Source organism: Ursus arctos, unplaced genomic scaffold (assembly GCF_023065955.2).
Source record: "Ursus arctos isolate Adak ecotype North America unplaced genomic scaffold, UrsArc2.0 scaffold_15, whole genome shotgun sequence".
NCBI lineage: Eukaryota > Metazoa > Chordata > Mammalia > Carnivora > Ursidae > Ursus > Ursus arctos.
In genome coordinates, this window is record NW_026622819.1 from 26,088,471 (window position 1) to 26,113,680 (window position 25,210).

Genomic DNA, 25,210 nt, shown 5'->3' on the forward strand with positions numbered 1-25,210 from the left:
TTGAAGCCCTAACCCCAGTACCTCAGAATGTGACTGTATTTGGAGATAGGGCTTATAAAGAGGTAACTAAGGTCAAATGAAGTCATACAGGTAGGCCTTAATTCATATGACTGGTGTCTTTACAAGAAAAGATTAGGACACAGAAAGCAAGGACTGAGGGATGGCCATATATGGACACAGCAGAAGGTGGCTATCTGCCAGCCAAGGAGAAAGGCCTCAGAAGAAACCAAACTTGCAGATACCTTGATCTTGTACTTTTAGCTTCTAGAACTGTGAGAAAATGGCTTTCTGTTATTTCAGCTGCCCAGCCTGTGATACCTGATTATGGCAGCCTGAGCAGACTAATACAACTGTTAAGAGGGTTGGGGGTGGGGAGTTCTGATATTTTGGTATAGCCCTAGCAAACTAACATACCCTCTGACCCATGACTATAGTTTAGGTCTCTAATGAGGTTCACAGGTACCTAACAGACTTCATTTTACATCCCAGAGAGTTACTTAGCTCTGGAACCATGCTTCCTAGATTCTGGGTTTATTTAGCATAAGTAATCCTATGGCCAGGGCTATCTACTAAATGCATCAAATAGATAAATTCTCTTCCTTCTAGCAAATATCATTCATCTGTTTATGCAAGGTAAATAGGTACAATTGACAAGGAGAGTCACCTGCCTTTTTCTTTACCCCAAAGGCATCCCTGTACTAAAGGGAGTAAAGAGATCACAGGCCAGCTGCTTTTAACACCTTCCATAGCTAAAGTCTCCTTTACCCTCCCTTCCTACCCAGGGTTACATTTCTTTGCTCCTGCTCACTCCACCAATCAAGACACAAGCACTCCCATGATTTTGATATATGGTCACAGTCTATTATATCTATTGATGCTGTAGCTATACTATTTATGTAACATATTTTGTTTATATGTGTCGTATTTTTAGTTTTAATTTACATAAATGATGTTACATTGCAGTCACTCTTCTGAACTTGCTTTTGTACTCCATCTTAGCCTAACTTGTCTCTCTATTTCTACCCCTTTCCCTTAGATCAATCAGATTCTTGGCTTAAATACAACAGAATTCATTGGAAGGATATCAGGTAGCTTACATAATTGTCTGATGTTGCTGAATTCAGGCTGGACCCCCATCCAAGGTCAAAACATTAAAGACTGGTTGGGCTATAAATCTAGTTTCCACTCACCTCTGCCCTGCTGAGAGATTCACACCAGACTGATTCTGGGTCAAAAGAATAGAGGTACTTATTTGAAGGGCCTCCCACTGACCATTAAGATGGAGCCATTAAATTATGATAATGACTCTGGTGGATTGAAACACATTAAATATATGAAAAATCATGTTAATAATAATGCTTTTTAAGAGAACTTATTAATCACCTTTGAAGATTTCTAGGGCACCAACTCATTATTCTAAAAATTGATAAATAAAAGTGAAAAAAATCAAGCATCTATCTTGTCTTCCATATAAACACTATTTCAGAATAACCAAATAGCTAGTGAAAGAATGTATGTCTTTTAAAATGTCACTATTTTTGCACAGTGAAGAAAACCAAACTAAAAAGGCAACCTACGGAATGGGAGATGTTTGCAAATGCTATCTCCAATAAGGGCTTAATATCCAAAATAAATGAAGAACTTACACAACTGAACACCAAAAAAAACCCCAAATAACCCAACTAAAAATAGGTAGAGGGGGGTGCCTGGGTGGCTTAGTGGGTTGAGCGTCCAACTCTTGGTTTTGGCTTAGGTCATGACCTAATGGGTAATGGGGTCAAGCCCTATGTCAAGCCTTGCGTTGGGCACTGTGCTCAGTGCAGAGTCTGCTTGAGATTCTCTGTCTCTGCTTCTCTCCCCACTCATGCTTTCTCTCTCTTTCTCTATTTCTCAAATAAATAAATAAAATCTTTTAAAAAGGCAGGGGGGCAGAGGATCTGAATAGGCATTTTTTCCAAGAAGACATACAGATGGCCAACAGACACATGAACAATGTTCAACATCACTAATTGTTGGGGGAAATGCAAATCAAAACTACAATGAGGTATCACCTTATACCTGTCAGAATTGCTGGAATTAAAGAGACAAGCAATAACAAGTGTTGGCAAGTATGTGAAGAAAAAGGAATCCTTGTAACAGTTGGTGGGACTTTGTATTGGTGCAGCCAGTGAGAAAAACAGTATAATAGCTCCTCAAAAAATTAAAAATAGAATTACCATATTATCCAATAATTCTACTACTGGATATTTACCAAAAACAAAAACGAAAACTCTATTTTGAAAAGATATATTCACCCCTATGTTTATTGTAGCATTACTTACAATAGCCAAGATATGGAAGCAACCCAAGTGTCCACGGATAGATGAACAGCTAAAGAAGACATGCCATATATATATATATATATATATATATATATATATATATATATATATATATATATATATATAATGGAATATTACTCAGCCCTAAAAGAGGGTGAAATTTTGCCATTTGGGACAACATGATGGACCTAGAAGGTATTATACTAAGTGAAATGATTCAGACAGATAAAGACAAATACCATATGATTTCACTCATACATAGAATTTTGAAAACAAAACAAATGAACAAACAAACAGAAAAAAATGAAGAGACAAATACAGAGAACTGATGGTTGCCAAAGAGGGGCAGGAGGATGGGTGAAATAGGTAAAGGGGATTTTTTTCAAAAGTTGGTTGCTTAAATGATACCTACCTACTATCTCCTTTTTAGATCCTCAATTTTATGAAAACTTGTAAAATTAATCTTCCAGATACAATTCTGGTCATGGGTAAAATTGTGAAACAATCAATCTTGACCTTCCCCCACCTTCCTTACTAATCACTCTTTTTTACACCTGGGACTTATTTGCAAGCCTAAAGTCCTTTCCACCTGCTTGCAACCAAACTGGGTGTCTCCACTACGAAGAAAACTAGAATTTACATCAACATAGAAAGACCTCATATACGTGATGAAAATCCTATTCCGTTAGAGATATTCAGATTACATTAAAGGACCTCCTCCAAACATCAATATCTTAAAGTTGCAGAGGGTTGAAGTCATAACAATGGGATAACTGAAAAGTGGAGTATTTTGTAGACAAATGACCATGCTCTGTGCCCACATCATCAATGTATAGACGTTTACACCATGTGCATGAAAATATTTTAACTTTGTGTTAACAAACCATAGTGACTTACAATGTATGACTATTCAACTTTATTAAGAACATTATAAAACAATACATTTAACAAAAGTATGTTTATTTCCATACAATGCTTTTACATTTTTCTCACTTCAGTTTTATCTAACGCTGAGCCAATATCTTCTTCTAAGGCACTTTATTAATAGCGTATGTTCTTTAGACACGGACTGCCTTTGGGCAACATACAACATTCAAATGTCTACTGGCAATACACTTTTACAAAATATTTACAATGTTTGGAAATAGTAAACCTCAACACCCATGACCACGCAGCCCCAGGGGCGGTGGGGAACATACACAAAATCACAAAAACATTATCAACCAGTCAAGCCCACTTTGGCTGATATTCATTCATTTTAAAATAGCATTGCTTATGTTGGTCAAGAAGAGTTTAAAAATATTTATAGATCGAAAGAAAGGGTCAAAGACAGAACCGAGCATAGAGCACATTAAGTTAGCTAATAAGGCAGCCCTAATTAATTCTTTCTGTTTCTAGCTCTAAGGGGTAATCAATACAATTAAACCCATAGTTTAAAAGCCTTTGTGGAAATTTGAATTGTAACAGAAAATAAATGAAGAGCTAATTGCTTTTAAGGGAATTCATTAAATGATATGTGTCAGACAGGTATCTCTCTAGTACATTTTAATTATGGTTCGACATCAGGGTAAACACATATTCCAATTATGTTTTCTTCACTTAAAATAAACAAATTCTGGGTACTATTTTCTGAATTTGTCCCTTTTGGGGAGGGACAGGCCAAAGTAAAGGAGCACAGCTCCATTGTAGGTATTGTCTAAATACGGTAATCAAAAAAGTCATATAATTTTTTATTTTTAAAAAGGTTAAGAAATTTTATTTTACATCTTCTAAATGGAATACCCTTATATTTTGTATCCATTAGTTTGTATATAACTGAATTTACAGCTCCTTCAAATGACATGTCAGTGAGTGTAAAGTTTATTCGGGAATTTCTAAATTGAGAGAGAAGGTCACCCTCCATATATATGGATGTAACCTCGCCTCGGCTGGCTCTGCAGGCCAGGGTCAACAAAGATTTGTTGTGATCCAAGAAACACAATGGGAAAGGGTCAATATAATAAGTTAGATCTGATAAACCCAATTTTGGACCATGAGAAAATTCTATATCCAAAAATATAAGCCATTACAAGTCAAGATTTAATTACAGCAGTACTCTTATTAAAAAAAAAAAGAGGATTCCATTATTTATGGGCATTGTGAATACCTTTCTTATCTAAAAGCTATCTGGAATTACTAAAAATATCTATATTTATTCATAAATATTGACCCACTGGATCAAAGTGTTACTTCCCAGTCTAGGCTTCACAAATGTTTCTGGTAACTGGGTCCTGCCTGGCAAGTGCCTTCTTTGCTCCTGCCTGGCCCCATCATAACCACTGCACCCTGGTGTCTGCAATGTTATAAAGAATGATGAACCCCAAACCTCAGGAATTCCTGAAAGTTGCTATTAAATTAAAAACAGAGCAGCCAAATTCTTTGCAAATGACTTCTTTGATGGAAACAATTATTTCCAACCTTTATCAAGAAGGGAATTCTTTTTTAGGTGCCTGGGGAAGAGTAAACGTGCCAAGTATATTAGTCAAGCTTACTTGAGAAGACCGTTTCGTGGATTCTTCTTCTGAGCTCCTGAGTAGAACCCTCAACTCTAATGTCCCTCAGATCAAACAATCCCAGCTCAGCCATAAGTCTTCCCAAAAGTAGAGCTGGTCTATTCATATATTTACTTGGTTTCAAAGAGCAGGAAGCCTGCAAAGGTAGAAAAGCGCTGGTGGTCTCCATGAAGAGCGCCATTGCCCATTCTCAGCCAAACCTCATCCCCTTTAGCCAGCTTCAGTACTGCATGGTTGCTGGATGTATCTGACTTCCCTTTTGTTTCGTAGCTGTAAAGAAAAGAAGGCACCAACTCCTTAGTCTTCGCAATGGAAAGTCACCTCTTCACCAAAATATGTCCTCCCCTTCTCCTCCAGGCTCTCACGCACTTAAAGTCCTATGACTAAGTTCTCTAAATGGCATGTGAGCAGAAATGACATGTACCACTTAGAGGATTGGACAACACAACTCTCCCAAACACCTCTGCTTGCTTCTTCCTCGTTATCACCACGTGGAATGGTAATGACAATGACCAGAATAACCTTGGAAGCCAAGTGTTGCAGCCTGAGTTATTGAAGACTATGTAGCAGGAAGCTCTCTCTCACTTGCCCCAACCTGGAACAACCACTTTGGACTGTTTCATGAGAAGAAAAGGAATTTCTATCATGTTTAAGCCAGTAGATTAATGTTATAGCAGTTTAGTCTACCCCAACTTATTTAAAATTTGGTACCGAAGGAGGGTTCTGCTATAACCCAAACTGAAATATGTTGCATTGGCTCATTGGAACTGATGGTTGCCGAAGAGGGGCAGGGGGATGGGTGAAATAAGTATCAGGCAGAGAGCACTGAGAAGACAAATATTATGGGCTTGAAATCTGGAGATCTGTGTTGTGCTGTGGCAAAACAGTTAGGAAAATATCTGATAACGTAGAAAGCAGACCTTATGTCTACCAAGCCTATACACTAAGAAAGGAAGTGACCGGAAAAGCCAAAATACTGCTTTTAGTAAGATGTTTCTGCAAAAGATGAGTTCAGACAAAAACTGACATGTCTGAAGCACAGGAAGCAGAAAGGGAGTCTAGAAAGTTGAGGTCTAACAGGGTTGGAAAAGCCAAGTGCTTTCAAACCAGAGACAGCAGAGATAAAGTTGATGTTGTCCTATTAAGACTTCTCATTCAATCTAATAGACACAGCCTGTGACATATGGATTTAAAATATTGCCTTTTTACCTAAATCTATAGTTTTAGAAGGCCTTGGGGTAACTACGACTAGTTACCCCATGAAGGGCATGAAGACAAGGAATCAAGGAAAGAGCAGGCTGAAAAACTATCTGTCAAGGAAAGAATGTTGGGTGTGGCTTGCTAACCAGTATAACTGACTGGTTGCACAAGGAACAAAAGGCTGCTACGTTCTGAGGAACTGGTATTACCCAGACACCCACACCCGGCTTACAAAGGACCTGGGGCTGTTTGACTAAACACTCTTAGCCCTCAAATTTGCACCAGCAGGAAGTGGGTGTGAAAGACCCCAGGGAAAACCTACTCACCTTTTAGACGGAGACAAATACACAGGGAAAGTCCTCCCAGAGGACAGAGTCAGGGGCTTTGCAAAGAGAAAAACAGCTGAGAGGTTGACCTGATAAAAAGGATTGCTCACTCTTAGGACTTGGGGCTCTGAGCTGGCTGCATGAACTACAGTTCATGCTGTCTTCCATGAGGGTGGAGATGGGCCAATGCACATTGTAAATGTAGGAAGAAGAATTCAACAGATACTTGGTAGCCAGAGGAGCAGAGAAGCCTGGCTGTTCACCAGACTCCGTCTCCTGCTTCCACAGGAGCAGGCCCGCATTTCCTCGTGCCCTTGCATTGGTTGAGGGGAGTTAGGGCTGCGGACCAATGTAACTGTGTTCTCTGAATAGAACGTATGATGCATAAAAATTCTCACAAGCCTGCTGCTCTTTTCTCCTTCTGACTACGGCAATGACAATGACCAGGGAGAATTTGCAAGTCAGTTTTACAAGTGGCAGAACCGCTTTCACCAGTCTACATCTCTCAAAACCCAGATGGAGCACCTCCCTTCCAACCTACCTCCACCCAATCCCTCCTCTACCCTCTTTCTGCCTTGTCCTTCCCCATCCTGATCAAGCAACATAGAGCTCTGTAGTGTTTGAGCTGCCATATTGAGTCTCTCTCTCTCTTTTAAGACTTAATTTATTTGTTTTTATTTATTTATTTATTTATTTATTTATTTATTTATTTGAGAGAGAGCCCAAGGAGTGGGTCTGAGAAGCAGACGGAGAGGGAGAAGCACACTCCCCACCAAGCAGGGAGCCAGATGCGGGGCTTGATCCCAGGACCCCGAAATCATGACCTGAGTCAAAGGCAGCCACTCAACCAACCGAGCCACCCAGGTGCTCCTTGCATCTCTTTTTTTGCAGCAATTTCACCTACTTGTCTTTTTCTCTTTTGACTTTTTCAAATGCATCCCCCCACTGGAGGCCAGCCTCCAGAAGAAATGGCAATCCTCCCAAGTCATCAAAAATGACAGGGATAAGACAGCAACCACAGAGTTTTTCATAGATAACTCACCACCCATTTATTTATGGGAAAGATGTTGGCTCTCTGCCTCTTTCCCACATCCTAAGCTTACGTCAGAACAAGTTGTAATATTTCTTTTTAAGATAATTTTTTAAAGATTTATTTATTTATTTATTTGAGAGAGAGAGAGAGCGTGCACGCCTGCGCGCACATAAGAGCGAGTGGGGGGAGGGGCTGAAGGAGAGAATCCTCCAAGCAGACTCCATGCAATATGAGCTGAGCCCAAAACAAGAGCTGGTCACTCAACCAACTGAGCCACTCAGATGCCCTGAAATAATTTTTGTACAAGAAACTCTAGGGCCAGGTTGCTAGGATGAATATCAGAGCAGCAGCACAGCCTAAATACAGGGGCCTACACTTAACTCTCTACCTGCCTGCTGAGGAAGACAGTAGAGAAGACCATCAACAGGGCTAAACTCTGGCAAAGGGGGTGGGAGAGTAGGAAAATAGAAGCAAAGGCCGAGAAAGAAGAAAAGAAATTATATGAGTTAAGAAAAGAATTCAAATGGGGGTGCCTGGGGGTCTCAGTTGGTTGAGCGTCTGCCTTGGGCTGGGGTCATGATCGTGAGGTCCTGGGATCCAGCCCTGCATGGGGCTCCCCGAGAGGCAGGAAGCCTGCTTCTCCCTCTCCCTGTGCCTGGCACTCCCCCTGCTTGTTCTCAATCTCTCTCTCTCTCTCAAATAACTAAATAAAATCGTTTTTAAAAAAAGGATACCAAAAAAAAAGGATACAAATGATTAGTTATGGGGAGTGTTGCTAGTAATTAGCTCAAGGCCTCCTATCAACCCGCTTATTCTCAAGTTCATCAGATTTCTTTCTTCCTAAATAGTAATTCTAATCTGGCCGTATGTTGATACACGAGAGCTCTCAGTGATGGCGAGTCAGGAGCTGTTGGCTCTTGCACAGTCCCTGGCATTGGCCGTGGTCCGAGTAAGCCTGCGATGGAGAAGAGCACCCACCTGTACATGCTGAAGACGGTGTTGCCGTTGTGCATGAGGTACACATACACCTCTTCGACATCCTCGTGCTTCATCATGCTGAACGTGAAGAAGTACACACCTGGAAAGGGCGGGTATTTACCCCCATTTATGTTAGCATAGTAGACACCAAGGACAGGGAGATAGACTGTAGGACTTCACATTTTTTGTTTATATTCTATATGGTATGTGGGCTCCAAGAGGCCTTCGTATGAGTGTTTCTTTCTCTGCTCTTGCCTTCAAACTAATTTTTTTTGAGACTTTCTCAGCGTGTGTACCATTTCCCCCTAAGAAGTGCTTACGGTGAGGTGCACGCTATTCCTAGGTATCAATGAACGAGCACGAGCACCTGCCGCAGGACTCATATTGGCCAAGGTATAGAGCGCTGCGTGGGTGAACACACGGCCTCCACGGCCTAAGAAAGGGAGCCATGTGTAGCATTACAATGGATGCGTACACTCAGCCCGAGATTAGAAGCATTTTAGCACATAAATGGTTATCAGTTCTGAAGAATTAGTTTTAGTAATTTACCGTGTTATTCATTGTAAGTAGTGAAATTATGTACAATAAAGAGAAAGACTCAACTATGACTCAGCAGCATGACCTTGCTACTAAAAATAGCGGTCCTTCTCATTTGTAAAGGATCAACGTATTTTAAAAGATGTGAGTTTTCTTGTAAGACGCTAGGCCACCTAACAGAAAGGAACTTAATACGACCTGATACACTCTAAAAGATTGAAATGAGTCCACTAACAGAGAGATGTGCAGAAGGCAAATCTTCCCAACTCCAAATGACGTGGGATTTGAGAGTGCATTGGGGAAGATGAATGAATATACATCATCAAGCTCTTACGGATTTCCATGCTACATTTTTAACTGTGACCTTGTCCATTTGAGCTGGTATAACAAAATGCCACAGAATGAGTAGCTTAGAAAAAACGGCAATTTATTCTTTGCAGCTCCAGAGGCTGCGACCAGGGTGCCAGCACCGTCAGGTGAGTCTTCCTGCAGGTCCCAGACTTCTGATTGTATCCTCACATGGCAGAAGGGGTTAAGGGACTCTGTGGGGCCTCTTTCATGAGGGCATTAATGCCATGTATGAGAATTCTGCCATCATAAGGCAATCACCCCCAAAGACCTACCTCCTAATACCATTAACTTGGGCCTTAGGTTTTCAATGTAAGGGAAAAACCCAGAAACGTCTTAAAAAAAAAAAATAGCACGACACAGTTCTATGCTCTTTTTCAAAGGTGCAATCAAGTAAGAGAGAAGCTGTAAGGATACCACGTTGACCACCTGCTTCTGAGTCAAGTTGAACCAAGCAAAGAAGTGTGATTATGCTTTATTTATTGTACGTTCAATATGCTGGGATTAAGGACCTGGTGTAAAAATCAGTCGTACCCATTCATATGCTTAGAGATTGGTTCACAGCTGAAAAGTAAAAGCAGATCAAAATTAGAGGACTGAAGAACGTAGTTTGTGTGTTTAGATTTTTACATTTTACAAAACATATTAGACATGCACACACATATACACGCTCATGACAATTTTCAATGCTTCAAGAAGATAAAGCTGGAATGAAAATGACAGGAAAAGATATTAGTTTTCTTGAAACAATGATGGCTGCTATTCAGAATAGATTGCAGAAGCATGTTAGAGCAGACTGAGAAACCAGATAGGGAATAAAGGAAATGCCTAGAGGTAGAAATATAAAAGTGAATATTTATCTTATGCACCTATGGCTTTCTTCTGCAAGGGCAGAGACCGAAAGCAGAGGCAACACACTTGTGCTATGGTTTTCAGGTCTTTGTGTTACTGTAACTGTAAAAACCAGCCTTTGCTGGCTCATCACTCCCAAAGTAAAAAAGTAGAAAATGCTCAATTTGTCATCTATTGGGGCGCCTGGGTGGCACAGCGGTTAAGTGTCTACCTTCGGCTCAGGGCGTGATCCCGGCGTTATGGGATCGAGCCCCACATCAGGCTCCTCTGCTATGAGCCTGCTTCTTCCTCTCCCACTCCCCCTGCTTGTGTTCCCCCTCTCGCTGGCTGTCTCTATCTCTGTCAGATAAATAAAATAAAAATCTTTACAAAATAAAAAAAGAGCCACACAACACAGGCATTATTTAAAAAAAAAAAAATTGTCATCTATTGGTCAAAGTTTAAAGTGGGAGGCAAATGATGGTTATGACCAAATGATGACCCAAGAGAGTTCTAAAAAACTACTAAATCTTTGAGCTTCGATTATAAAGCCCTTGAAAGCAACAGAATCACCAGGCATCTCTAGGTGCTTATGTAAACTGCAGCCCAGATATGTGTAAGAAAATAGTTACAAGAAAATTGTAAACCTTCAGAGCAAAAAATCACATAAGAAGGTTAAAAACTGGTTGAAGCATGATGAAAGATAACTTCTATCACTTCATATGTCCATTTATTTCTGAGTTTAGCTGGGTGGGAAACTAAATCAAGGCGTTAAAAGCACTTGTGTCAAATTTAACATGGTGACTGCGTCCATCAAAACTTTCTTCTTTTCCTTCTATATACCACACAGGGAAATAAGGAGCATTGAAAACAAACACCAGAAAGAATTCATTTTTCATAAAACTAGGAGACTGAAAAAAGCCAATAAACTTAAAATACTTGTAAGTCTGTCAAATGCAACAGACAGCAGGCAGTCCCATGGAGGCAACATGGGGGCAGGGCAGGGAGTTTTGAGGAGGCCAATCAGTGGCAGATCTCACAGTACCGGAAAAAAGACACTCCCTGATGGAGAAGGGTCAAACATGCTGAAAAGAAGCACTTATGAGCAGGGATGAGATGAAGCCTAAGTGATGTTTTGGGGGAAGGTTGCTAGATAAAGCACAAAAAGTGAGGTGAGTGGTCTTGAAGTGGCAGATTTCTGAAACTACCAGCAAAAACAGGGCTCCTAAAGGCAAGAGAACTACAAGTGCCAGGCTGGTCTCAGAAGTCTCCCCAGTCTGGGGAGGGAGTTGGAGGAAGTGTGGCCACACAGAGAAAACACACAGAAGGGCCACACTGCAAAGACCAGAATGAGTCCCCTGGTAGCAGGAGAGGTAGTCACGGAGGTACGGAGCCCAGAAGTATGCTGAAGTGCTGAAGTCCCTCCCCTTCCTGAAACTACTGCCTGTAGCTGGTCTAGGGAAAGCCAACTCATCCAACCACCAGTTAATTTTAGAAAGTAGAAAAGAACAGAAACTACCAATAGAGGAAGAATACTCACCGAGAAGAAATGTTGTCAGGTAGTAGATGAAAACTGTAACCAAATAATTCCATCCTGAGTTTAAAATATGTTAATGAATCAAATCCCTCTATGAAAGAACATTATTAAACAGCAGAAATGTCCAGACAAGAGAAGGAACCAAAAACTGGGACTAATGACTAACGTGAGACATAGAAAAAGTTAAGAAAGCATCACAGAAATAAGACAGAAGAAATTGGAAGAAGCAAAAAGGAGAATTCATCCTCAGCATATGCAATGAAGGACACGTAGAATAGTGATAGAGAAAGCAAACAACATGAAATGGAAATAAAAAAACAGCAAGAGATTCGAGAAAATAATAGATGTAGAAGACAGACAAAGAAAAATTAAACACAAAACCAACAAAACGTAATTGAAGTCCTTCATAAGTTCACCAGTAGTGTCCTAAGGTTTGGGGGGGAGGGATGTTTGTGAGTGGGCAGCCCCAAAGGGGAGGAGTATTTTATCATTGACATTTGTTTAGAATTGCTGCACTATGATGACAACCGAAATCTAGTGACCTTTTCATTGGTCTTATAATAGTTCAAAAATATCCCATAGACAACGTGCCCACGTATGTATTGCCTGATTTCCTAACACAAGTCGGACTGCTCTCAATGCCACCCCACCGTAGTAGAGCAATGAGAAGGAAAAACAGTGTTTAAATTTCTATTTTAAAATATAATTCAAAGAAACTTTTCAGGGCAAAAAGAAGGCTTATATCCACATATTCAAAGGACAACAGGAAAAGTCTACCCAGAACAATAAGCTTGTGGTGGCTGAAAGTAAAGAAGTTGTAGGGGCTGAATGATAATTCCCAAATCGGCCGCAGTCCTAAAGTCCCCAGGAGCTGCGAATGGTACCTTATATGGCAAAAAGGGACTTTGCAGGTCTGATTAAATTCAGGATCTTGAGATGGGGAGATTATTCCTGATTACCCAGGAGGGCCCAAGGTAATCACACTATCCTTGAGAGCCAAGGAGGTCAGAATCTGCCAGGAGGTGACGTGACCATTGAAGCACAGACTGACATGACGTGGCTGATGGAGAGGGAATGTCGACAGCCTCTCAAAGTTGCAGGAGGCAAGCCCCTCAAGCTTTCAGAGGAACCAGCATTGTCTATACCTTGACTTCAGCCCTGTCAGACTGATTTTGGACTTCTGACCTCCAGAATTTCAAGAGAATAATTGTGTGTCATTTTAAGCCCCTTAGTTTGTGGGAATTCATTAGAGCAGCAACAGGAAATTGAATGCAGAAGTGCTCAAGAAATTTTAAAAATTCAAATAAAAAATCTATTCAAAGGATCAGGTCCTCTTCAGGGTGGTGGCAAGAGGAGGACACTGTTATGACACATTTAAACTGTGAGAATTACGAGCTAAGAAGTTTTAAAGTCAGAGGTAACTATGCCCTCTTGGAGATTATTCCCTTCAGTTCAAAATCTTAGTAACCACGGTTATTATTTTTAAAAGTGTATTCATCTTGGGCACCTGGGTGGCTCAGTCCCTTAAGCATCTGTCTTTGGCTGGGGTCATGATGCCAAGAGTGCTGGGATCAAGCCCCGTGTTGGGCTCCCTCCTTGGCCGGGAGCCTGCTTCTCCCTCTCCCTCTGCCTACCACTCCCCCTGCTCTCTCTCTCTCTCTCTGTCATTCTCTCTCACATAAATAAATAAAATCTTTAAAAAAAAAATAAAAGTGTATTATTCATCTTTTAAAATTCTAATTCATTTACTTCGAAATCCAACAGAAATCTATATATGAGCTGACTGCTGTAACTGGAATCAGAAAGAATTCTCAACTCTTTCAGCATCTTCCTTTTTTTTTCCTCTTCCTTCATCTTTTCCTTCCTCCCTCACTTTCTCACCTCTTTCCTACCTTCCTTCTGTCCTTCCTTCTAGATTGCTAGTCGGTTAATTCAGTCATTCATTTATTTTTACATCTCACCTGATACTGGGGCCCCGAATCTACCCGTCATGACATCAAAGAAGTTTCCGATGTTGGTCTCCACACTGCTGAAGATAATCCCGCTATTCTGATTGCTGAAGTGGGTTGCCAGAGAAGCCATGAATGCAATCTAAGGAAAGTTAGTTAATAGGAAATTTAACTTTTAAAAATGAGGTTTTTACAAAAGTAAGTTTAGTTCAACATTATTTGTAACAGTAGATTGGAAATAAACAGAAAAAAATTAAATAAATCATGGTAATTTCTAACATTTTATGCTATGAAGCCAATAAAATGATAGTATATAGCAACAATTCTGAACCTGACTTTCAAGGTGCATTAGGCTTCAAAATGTTTTTTGAAATATTAAAATTCTATTACTGGGAAAATTTGGATGAAATCTACTTGTAGCTATTAAAGGCACATTAGCGTATTAAAGGAGCTGAGAAGGCCTGCAGCCAAATAACCTTTTAATTTTGTTCACTCTGTTATTTTTTCTCCGAAAGAACTGTGATATTATGATTTATAATAAGTATACATTTAGTCTTTGTCCCAGCTTTTGGCACAGAGGTCCTAAAACCATTGGAATATCTTAAGTGTATAGAGAGATCAAGGAGTCTTTTGTTATGTTAATGAGGTGACTTTTGGAAAGCCCCTAGGTAACCTAAAGATGGGGGCTAGTTGCCATTGGAGCCAACCCTGTGATTAGAGGGTTGGAACTTTCAGCCCCACCCCACATCCAGGAAGGGCAGAGCGGCTGGAGGTTGAGTTATAATGGCCTGTGATTTAATCAACCATGCTCATGCAATGAAGTCTCCATAAAAACTTAAAAGGAAGGAATTCGGAGAGCTTCTAGGTTGGTGCACATGGGAAGTGCAGGCGAGTGGCACTCTGTCTCCGAGAGGGCATGGAAGCTCTGCACCCCTTTCTTCAAACCTTCCCCTATGCGTCTCCTCCATCTGGCTGTTTCTGAATTATGCCCTTTTACAACAAACCAGCGACTGAGTAACTAACTTGTTTCTCGGAGTTCAGGTTAGCACATTACTTGAACCCCAGGAATGTTCTTAGCCTCTGCTCATTGTCAGAATGTCAGAGGCACAGATGACAATCTGGGCTTAGAGTCTGAAGTTCGGGGTGGTGGTCTTGCAGGGCTGAGCCTTTAAGCTTGTAATCTGACACGATCTCCAGGTAAGCAGTGTCAGAACTGAGTTGAATCATAAGGACACTTAGCTGGTGTGGGACTAATGTTTGGTGGTGTGGGAAAAACCCCCACACTGAAATTGTACCTCTATCAGACAGTCGCATTTGAAACAATCCCCCATCCACACGAGTCCTTGTAACTGAGTGTGAGTTAGGTCAATAAATTCTTTAGCTTGCTGGGATTACCTGTCTTCAGTGAATGGGAGTTTTAAGTGAGGCGGTGAAAGCTGAGAGGGAAGTGTTTGAAGTTTGGAAGACTCAGGGGAAAGCAGGCTTAGGAGAATCAACAATGAAAGGATTTGGACAGTCAGAAAGACAGCATGAGGGCTGTGGACTCAGAAGGAAGGGGAAAGAAGAGGGGTGACAGCAGAGGAGGGATTTTAGAAATGGAAATGAAGGGGCCTGGAAGTCACCCTTCTTTACAGGTTGCCTGAGGCCAATCATCCCTCCTCTGTAATGTCTCTTTTAAAACCTGTGGATGTAGTTCTCCCAAATTATTAGATTGTGGCTTTAGAGTAAAATAATTGATAGAGCAATTTCATAATCTCCCTTAGACACCTTTAATCTGGCCAAGCAGCATCTGTCTTCTTTTCTTTGTGAATTTTTGCCGCCCATTGACCCCAGGTTGCTAAATTTATTAAATAGCATTCATTTACAAGTGACAAAACCTCAAAAGCAGTGAGAGAAATACACAAGACCTCTCAGGTTATAGCTTAAAAAACTCGAGGCCCAGAAAAATGATGGAATGTCTCCAAGGTCAAACGACCACCAGATATGCCCAAATAAAAGGCAAAGTTTTACCCCAGTTGATCTTTTAGACAAGAGTCTCTGTATTCTGGTTCTTTACAAGTCTGTCATGCTATGGTATAGTCTCCCAATGACACACGGCCCCCAGCTGTTGATGGTTCAACTTAATAATATTTCAGCTTTAGATGCTGCCATAGCAATCTGCATTCAGTAGAAACCATACTTCAGATATTGAATTTGGATCTTTTCCTGGGCTACCAATACGCAACAGATCCCCTCTTGTGATGCTGGGCGGGGGCAGGGAGCCACAGTTCCCAGTCAGCCACGCCATCAAGAGGGTCAACAACCGATGATACACTTAACAACCATTCTCTACCCACACACTGTTCTGTTTTTCACTTTGGGTACAGTATTCAATAAATTCCATGAAATAGTCAACACTTTATTACAAAATAGGCTTTGTGTTAGATGATTTTGCCCAACTGTAGGCTAATGTTCCAAGCACGTTTAAGGTAGGCTAAGCTAAGCTATGATTTTCCATAGGATAGGTATACTAAATGCATTTTTGACTTACCATATTTCAACTTAGAATGGGTTTATCGGGACGTAACCCCATCCTAAGTTAAGGAAGATCTGTATTTTATTTTAGCCACAGTTACTGTTTCATACCAGCCCAAAACAACCTTTATAATAAATGCTAGCTTTCAATGTCACTAGGAATCCCTTGGAAAAATCAATTTTAAAAATATCGGCCAGAAAATAAAGAAATAACCAAAACTTAGTAATTTTCTTGGTGACCTAACCTTGTATTTGCGAGTGTTAGATGATATTGGCAACAAGAATTTTGAACATCACTTAAAAGAGAAATAAATGAGAGACAAATGAGTACGTAAACTTAGGATAAAATATTCAATTATAGCCTCATAAATAGATTCAAAACACGTTAAGCTGAAATAAATATAATCTAGTCTAACCTAAACTAGGATGGATGAGTCAAAAAATAAAATGTCTCTAGCAATAAAGAAGATGCTGATGAGAAAAGTTTAAACAAAAACTGTGCCATAAGATCGAGAGTTGATAGAGAATAATACTTATATATTAATATCCGTATATGTGATTTAAATTCATAAATGTAACAAAATGAATAAATAAAATATTCTAAGTAGACACACTCCATTTATACATCTAAAATTTATATATTTGAGTTGCCAAAACCTTTTTATTTAACATCTCTTCCGATTTGGAAAATGGGACATTAGCTGATATGCAGGGCTGCTGTATATTTGGTCAAAGAAGGGAGTTGAATTTCAACTTCCTAAGAATGATTTCAAAAGGCTCATTGAACAGCACAGGCTGCCTGCGAACGCCCTGTAGCGGGGGTGAGCAAAGCCAGCCTCGGGCATGTAGGTATGTGGGTATGTGGACATGTGGGCATGTGGGCAAGTGGGCCAGCAGCCATCAATGAGGGCATGAAGAGGCACTTGGGCCTTCTGTCTCCTGCACTGTGAGGGTCTGGGCAGTTTAGAAGTCCCATGGAGATCTTCCCAAGGTGACTTACCTGCAGTTCTGGCGGAATCCCTGGGTAGCCCTTTTCTCCCTTGGGGCCATGCTGCCCTCGTTCGCCTCGTGGCCCCAGGTCACCTTTGTCTCCTTTCTCACCTTTGGCCCCTTCATGGCCAGTGGCTCCATTATTGCCATTGTTCCCATGATTTCCTTAAATTACAAGCAGAAGGCATCATAGGAGAAAGCCCCCATCACTCACACTGACCATCTATTGTGATTCAAAGGCAGACCCTTTCTTCAAAAATGTTCGCTCTCAATTGCACAAGAAGACCATTTGAAACAGTCCAGAACACAGCCAAGGGGCCATCGCCAAATGGGATCTCTAACACAGGACACTGAAGACAGCCTTAGCTACCCAAGTCTCCAAAGCCTATCTTTCCTATAAAGCAAGAGTTGGGTGAAAAATTTTGAGGACTGATGATCAAAGTACCATTTATAACAGCAGAGATTAGAAACAAACTAAGTGTCCACTAATACTGAAAGAGCCAAATAAAAAAATGGTACATCCCAGTAAATAATGTTATATCATCAGAGAAAAAGAATGCCAAAGAAAAATATTTAATAACATTTAATAATGTTCACGATACTTTTAGATAAAAAAGTTATGAATCAGTAGAGACAGTGCAATATTATGTGTAAATAGTATTTATATATTACATAAAAACATTTCCAGTGTTTTTTTTCTGAATGGATGAAACATGACTAGCTTTTGTGTCATGCTATGTACTTTTTTGTCTCTTTGAAATTTCTATACAGGGCATGCACCACTTTTATCACTGAGGGAGATGTAAAATCACTGATACAAATTGTAACAGTAATTTTGAAAGCCAGACTTGGATAATGATTTGAACTCTTCACTTTGCCACTAAGAGACAATTTCTACAACTCTTCCTTTATTTTATATTTGTTGAATTTTGCACCCTCTCCCTGTTTATTTTGCATGCTATCTTTGGTCAGGTATTATACCAGGCTTGCAAACCCTCCAGATAAATGAACTTTGACTGTGTTTACAAGTCAGTGGACCAAAATAAGGCCATTTGGATTGGGAAACATTTAGCCAAGGCCAGTTTGTTCTGTACCTTCAGGAGAGTTTAGACCTCAGATTGTAAGAGGCTGAGTATTCTTTACCCCCAGTCCATGCACCTGCTGGCAGCTGCCCTTGACATTCAATGACATAGACTCTAAGACAGTATTTACGGTTTAAAGTCTAACAGAATGTTTTCTCATTTTAAATTTGGTTGCATAAGAGAAGCCACTCAAAAGTAAATTAAAAAATTAAAACTGGGGGAACCTGGGTGGCTCAGTCAGTTAAGTGTCTGCCTTCGGCTCAGGTCATGATCTCAGGGTCCTTGGATCGAGCCCCATGTCTGGCTCCCTGCTTAGTGGGGAGTCTGCTTCTCCCTCTCCCCCCTGCTCGTGCTCCTTCTCTCCCCATCTCTCTTCCTCTCAAATAAATAAATAAAATATTTTTAAAAAAATTAAAACTCCTTTGATAAATGTTAACATCACTAAGGGTAAGTGAGAGAAAAGCAAGTGGACTTCTGTCAAACCCTGAGAAAAAGTCCTACCCCAGGAATTGACCCAGGGAAGAGGAAAGCAACTACCCTCAGGTGGATTTGGGAGTCCTGAGACAGAGAGAATCTGAGCTACCCTTTCCTTGGCTGATGCCAGACATGAGCCAGCTCTCAGAACCTCCCATGCCTGGGGCACACTCAGTAGGGTAGGCGGTTGAAAGGAGACCGACAGCGTTTTCCAGGCCGCCATGTGGTGCTGGAGCCCAAAAATGTTCCCGTGAGCCCAAGAGAGGCATGAACGTCAACCAAGAGATAGCTGACCATGGACAGACCCTGAGACTAAGGGAAGAAAAACTCAACTAGACACAGAATCAAACAGAAGGCTGTGTAGTTCAGTGAATGGCACTATGGAGAGGGCTCTAGAAAGCCCAGTAGGCACTCCTCTCCTCGCCACCTTCACTTTATAAGTTCCCTGAAAGTTAGAGGGTGTTGCATGAAGCACATCGTGGCAGAAATGCCCAAACAAGAGTATGTCCAATAGGATCCCATGGTTCTGTACCCCATGCTGGTGAAGACCCCCCGCCCCCCACTGCCGGAGACTTGGTGCCCCAGGATGCCTAACGCCTGTGGGATTCTGCAAGAGGGCTAATTAAAAACACTATAGAGTTTATGGTATACCGTTCCACCTCACTGGCTCTGTAGACCCAGTCCCCTCCCGAACTCTCTTCCGGATTGCCCACGCATACCCTTTGGATCACACACAAGTGAACCCAAATTATCTTGATTCGCCCTCGTTCCTAGTTTGGCTCGGTGCACAATTAGACTGGCAACAGAGTATCTCTCTCATCCTTACCTGGAATGCCAGGGGGGCCGGGGGGCCCTGGAGGGCCTTGGTAGCCTCGGAAGCTGTATTCTCCATGGCAACACTTGCTGCAGTCTGGGGGCAGTCCTCCGGTTTGTGGAGACTTTAAAAAGAGACAGAGAGAAACTTCAGACAATGGTACTGGGGAGTCAGGAGGACTTGTGAATTTCCCTTGGTCTTGTCTTTTGGGTAAGTTTAACTCCAGACAACCCACGACAGCATCAGAAAAGCTGGTGTGGGGTGAGGGCTTGAATGGCATGCTAGCTAAAGAGAGCAGATGACCAAGAGGACAAGGAAGCCAGAGGGTCCAAAGAAGGGCATGCTCTTTGCAAGGAGCGTGGTGCTGGCAGGGGGTGGGGCAGTATTTCTGGGAAGTGCTGTCCTGAGGCTACTGGTGACGGTGATGGCCAAGGAGGAAACCCCTTCAGAGGCGGACTTGGAGGCAGCCCTCTCTTTCCCAGCTGCCAGGCGCCTCTCCTGTTGCTCCTTTGAGTAGGTGACCCTCAAATGGTAAGAATGATCAACTTCCAATACAGTTATTAAGAATTTCTACATCCATGGGGCCCTTGGGTGGCTCAGTCAGTTGAGCGTCTGCCTTTGGCTCAGGTCATGATCTCAAGGTCCTGGGATCGGAGTACTTAACGGGTACTAAGTGTATTCAAATATGACACGGAGCAGACTTGCTTATTTATTTAAAGAAAAATTTCTAAACTGTGTGCTGACTGTCGAGGAGCTCCAGCTCGAGCGGAGGAGCCAGATTCGCTGATTAAATTTAGAGCGGCACTAAACTGGTAACGCGCCTCTTACTATATCATTAACTTATGGAAACTTCCTAGACCTGAGTTATAATTCAGTGGTCCTTTGAAAACAGCATATTGTTTCTAAAGGATTCCAAAGAAAGAGAAGTAGAAAAAGAGGGCGGGCTGGGGGAGGGAGAAAGGAAGGAAGAATTTGAAATTCAAGTTTTCTCTATTGCTAGAAATCCAAGCAGAAAAGAGGGTCAAGGTTTCCACTGCTGCACATTTAGACTTCACTTTTTTTTTTCTTTTTTTAATCAAAAATGGGCCTGGACGTTTTCCTCACTCCCTCATGCCTTTTCCCTAAAGGCCTCCACCACACTCTTCAGGGGCAAAGCGGATATCTGTAGTCCGAGCATTTTCTTTCAACAGCTCGGAGTCCGAGTCTCAAGTGAACAGGGGCCACAGAGTGGAGCTAAAGCCTGTCTAGTCTTCTGCCCACCAGGTCCCACACTGGACAGATACTGTAAAAACCTTGGGTAAAACTGGTGGAGGAGAAGAAAATCAGCTAAAGCAAGTGGTCTGAGATAAGTGACTTCAGACACTTGGAAAGTCAGACGCCACAGCACCGCCCCACCTTCTAATCCAAGAGTGCAATCTGAGAAGTGCGTACGTCATAATTTCCTGGTATGATTTTGCTAATGTGAAATACAGTTTTTTAAGTTCCAAGAAATCCAAGGCTGCCAATAAAGGGCTTTGGGGGAGAAGGAGGGAAAATTCTGAAGAGGGAGCGATTAAAGAACAGAATTGAGTTCCTGGGATGCTAAGAATTTTAGGAACATGTCTGTCCTGGACCAGAGCTCCCTTCTCAGTTCTGTGTGGTTTTAGCGATGGCACGTTCCCCCCAGGCATCGTTTTTCTTGTCTACTAAATTAGGGCACTGGGTAAAATGGTTGGGAAATTTCTTTCCAGCTCCAAGAGAAAGCAAAGATACTAAGGTCTTTTCTAAACCTCAAATAATGGTTTAGAAAGATTTTATTTGTGAAGTCTAGTGTCTGAGTGTGAGAGGTCAGCTCCAGGAGAGGGGGCTGCTTGGTACCAGAGCTAAGACCGGGGTATGTGCCCAAGCCACCTGGGAGCGCTTCCAAAGCAGAGAGCTGCCACCCCAGCAGGGAGAGTCTCCTAGTTGCTCCGAGCTGGTCATGTCCTGAGAGCCCTCCTACAACATTTCACATGTTCCTCTGGCCTGGTCCTTCACACTACGGTCAAGTGGAATAATGCTTGTGAGCCTTGTAAGGGACTCTGAGAACAAATTGGACAAGATGTGTTAATTCACAGGCATCACCTAGGTAAGGGACAATTACGTGCTAGGGAGTCACTACATACACCCTCTTAAGTTTATCAATCCTTTTCTCATCATCAGATCAAATTTGAAAGCCACAGACAGGAGAATGAGCAGCATGGGAGGAGCAGAGTGTCTCCAAGACAAGTCCCATCCATTTTGTGGATGGAGGTGATGGGGCAGCCACTCAGATTTGAGCTCTGCTATTAGTGAGTGACTTCTCAGAAAGAGGGCCCACAGCTCCTTTTTTAGCCAAAGAAAGAGGAAAGAGAAAGGAGAAGGGGAGTGGGAAGAAGGGGAGAAGGGAGTCCAGGAGGAGGAGAAGAGATTCATAAAGGAAGAAACTGCCTGGAAAAGAGAGCCCAGGTCTGCTCTCCCCCAATCTCGGCACACTCTGCCCACCACGAACCCCATGGCCAGAGTCCTCTTTCTAGAACACACACCAGACCATCTCACTGCCCTGTTGTGAACAAACAGACACAGCTTTGGCTGGCAAACTGAGGTCCAAGCTCCTTAACCGGCCCACAGAATCTTTCAGGCTGGCGCTGAGATCATCCTGTGTTTTCCCTGCACAGCTCAGGGGCTCCAGCTGCACCCATCCCTCCCAGGCTTCCTCATTTCTGCTGTCCCACATATTTTTAGATTTTATTTCTTACATGGATAACCATCCTTTTTGTCTCACCTTTCAGATCCAATGCAGCAGCCGCCACCACTCTGGCACTTTCTCCCCAACTGCCTTTTGTGCCGAGATTTTATCACACGGTATTCAATTATCTATTCATTGATCCCCACGAGAGCCCTTCAGAACTGTCCGGAGACAGGCTTGGGCTTCTTTATCCCCATGAGAGAAATTGGCACATAGTGAAGCACAGGAAATCATAGATGAAACAATGAATGAGGAAAAAGAAGAATTAAAAGAGAGGTGGGGAAGGTAGGGAAGAAGGGGACACAGGAAAACCCTCAATGCAGTGAGTCTCCATACCCATCGGCAGATGAGTTTTAGGGAAGCGCGCCGGAATATCAATGACTCTGAATCGCCTCAGTATCTCCTGTTGGGGGTTTGTCTGAAAATACTTCAGGAGCCCAGGAGGGTTTGGAAGCCCCACCCCCACCCTGAGCCCCTTGGGAAAAAAGAAAGCCAGGGAGTGACTTGCTGCCCGCCTCATCGGACTCCAGCAGGCTGGCTGCCTACGACTGGAAGGTAGGGCGAAGTAGAAATGCAATTTGGATTCCAGTGGCCTGCTGGGTGTTGGTTGCCACGAAATGACAACAAAGGACAGCCTGCATCTGCCTTCTGCTGCGTCTGGAAGCTCACACTGTGAGGGCCAGGAAGGGCCCCACAAAGATCCCACCCACTGAAATGGAAAGTCCAGGTCAAAGCTTGGACGGAAATGAGAATGTCTTCACCACTAAAAAAATACAAAGTAGCATGAGTCACCCTCCAGTCAAAAGATTCTCAGATGAGGGGCGCCTGGCTGGCTCTGTCAGTACAGCCTGTGACGCCTGATCTTGGGGTTTGTGAGTTCGAGCCCCACGGTGGATGTAGAGATTACTTTAAAAAAAAAAAAAAAGTGCGGGGGCCTGGGAGGTGTACTTGGTTAAGCGACCGACTCTTGGTTTCAGTCCACGTTGTGATTTCAGGGTTGTGAGATCGAGCCCCACGTTCCACTCCATGCTCAGCACCGGAGTCTGCGTAAGACTTGCTCTCCCTCTGCCCCTGCCCCCTGCACTCTCTCTCTCTCTCTCTCTCAAATAAATAAATAAATCTTAAAAAAAAAAAAAAAAAGATTGTCAGATGAAACGACAATCTCTAAAAGTGTTCTTCGAAAAATAAGATTGTATTTGGAGGTTATCATTTCTTCTGTGGCTCCTTAAGGAAACAATTTTTTTTAAAAAAGATTTTATTTATTTATTTGACAGAGAGAGAGAGAGAGCAAGCACAAGCGGGAGGGAGGGTAGCAGACTGAAGGAGAAGCAGGTTCCCCGCTGAGCAGAGAGCATGATGTGACGTGGGGCTCCATCCCAGGACCCTGGGATCATGACCTGACCCCAAGGCAGATGGTGAACTCACTGAAACACTCAGGCGCTCCAAGGAACAATTCTTTCTTGACACAGACTCACAGAACAGTCTGGGCGACTGCACCATGCAGCTGAGTTAGAAATCCCAGGTCAGATCCAGATCTCCAGCTGATCGCCAGTCTCAACCCAAACTTTTCAGTCTGTGAGAGGACAGGCTTAGATTTCAACTGCATGAACCTTTCCAGGGCCTATTTAATGCAAAGACACAGTTGATTCTGGTTGTAAAACCTCTTTGTTCAAAGCTCCTATAATTCAAGGTAACTCTTCTTTCCCCTCCTCTGATTTCAGCATGCAAGATGCTGAGAAGGTAAGTCAAAATCCATTTTGTCCGGTTCTTAATGTTTTAAATTAAATTGAGTTTCACCAATTACTACACTGAAACCTGACCTCACTCCAATAATCCCCGAGAAGAGTTACAGATGTTTCCTTGGGTGCTGAGTTCACACCCAGGGAAATAAATCAAGCCCTCAGTGATTATCAGGCTTTAAATCACACAATGAAGTTTTGCTTTTAACACACATGCAATCTTTTTTGTTCTAACTCTATGGTTCGCAGACTGAACATAGAGGCTTAGCAACCTAGACACTGTAAATCAAATGAACAAGGCTGGCATGAAATGTCACAGTAAACTGCCACATCAAAGTGAAAAACTCAAAGGGCAGCTTCTCCCTGCTGGGAAGGATTAAGAAAATCCAACTGTTTTAGGATCTGCAAATGATTGTCTCCAGGATCCGTCTATCTGCATAGGTCAGCACTTCTTTCCACACCAAGAGAGCAAGAAAGCAATCAAGTCATAGCACAGCAGGGAGCTGGCTGCTCTGTTCTCCTTTCAGCTCTGCTGATTTTCTAACAGAGATCAGTAGTCCCCCCCCCCCCCCGCCCCAGTCCCCCAGAGCAACCCAGAAAGACACGGACAAGCAGCAGAGCAGAGTTCTCGAAAGCATTGATCCTAAGAATCATAGCTGAAAAAAGAACAACAAAACTCGTTAAGCTTTCCCAGTAATCCTTAGAAGAGAATTCCGAGTACCTGGCCCCAGAATGGGGTGATCTGGGCTAGGTCATCTACCTCAGGGTGCGGTAGCTCATCTGGTCTCAGGGATTTTAGGTCTGCAGAAGTGTTATTATCCACAGTCCCAGTTTTAGGATGGCTCCGCTCTCTCACTTTCTCCCTCCTGGAGCCGCTACGGCCAGTCTGCTGGTGGCTTTGCACTATTCTCGCCACCACTTTATTAGCTCTTCCGCTCACCTCCATGTATTCATCTTGACAGAGGCAAAATGGGAGGAAAAGCAAAGCCAGCAGGTGCCAACAGACGAGCTGCCTCCCGAGCATGATTCTCAACAGAGCCCCAGAGCCTCCGGGAGAAGACGGCAGGGCTTCTCGGGCAGATGCCAGGGCTGGAGATGCGAGCTGCAGCCGGCTGGGAGGTTTTATACTTTGGTGTGTAATAAATAAGGCTGCAGGCATGCCAGAGGGGAAGCCGTCCTCCTCCTCAGGCAGGACAGCCCCCATTCATCTCTTTCCCACCCCGCAGGCAACTGGGTCTG

At 42.6% G+C, this 25,210-nt stretch overlaps 1 protein-coding gene across 2 annotated transcripts; it reads right to left on the reverse strand.

The window, feature by feature from the left end:
• Positions 1-3,222: 3,222 nt before the first annotated feature.
• C1QTNF3 (C1q and TNF related 3) lies at positions 3,223-25,210 on the reverse strand. 2 transcript variants are annotated; one of them, XM_026506775.4, is made up of 6 exons: positions 24,912-25,210; positions 19,499-19,610; positions 17,127-17,281; positions 13,625-13,754; positions 8,411-8,510; positions 3,223-5,143 (listed from the first exon to the last, which is right to left on the reverse strand). In XM_026506775.4, the coding sequence occupies exons 1-6, from the start codon at positions 25,173-25,175 to the stop codon at positions 4,984-4,986; spliced, it is 921 nt and encodes a 306-aa protein (XP_026362560.2). In that variant the 5' UTR covers positions 25,176-25,210; the 3' UTR covers positions 3,223-4,983. The 2 variants fall into 2 exon arrangements, with proteins under 2 accessions (XP_026362560.2, XP_026362559.3); XM_026506774.4 differs by having other exon boundaries at positions 24,693-25,102.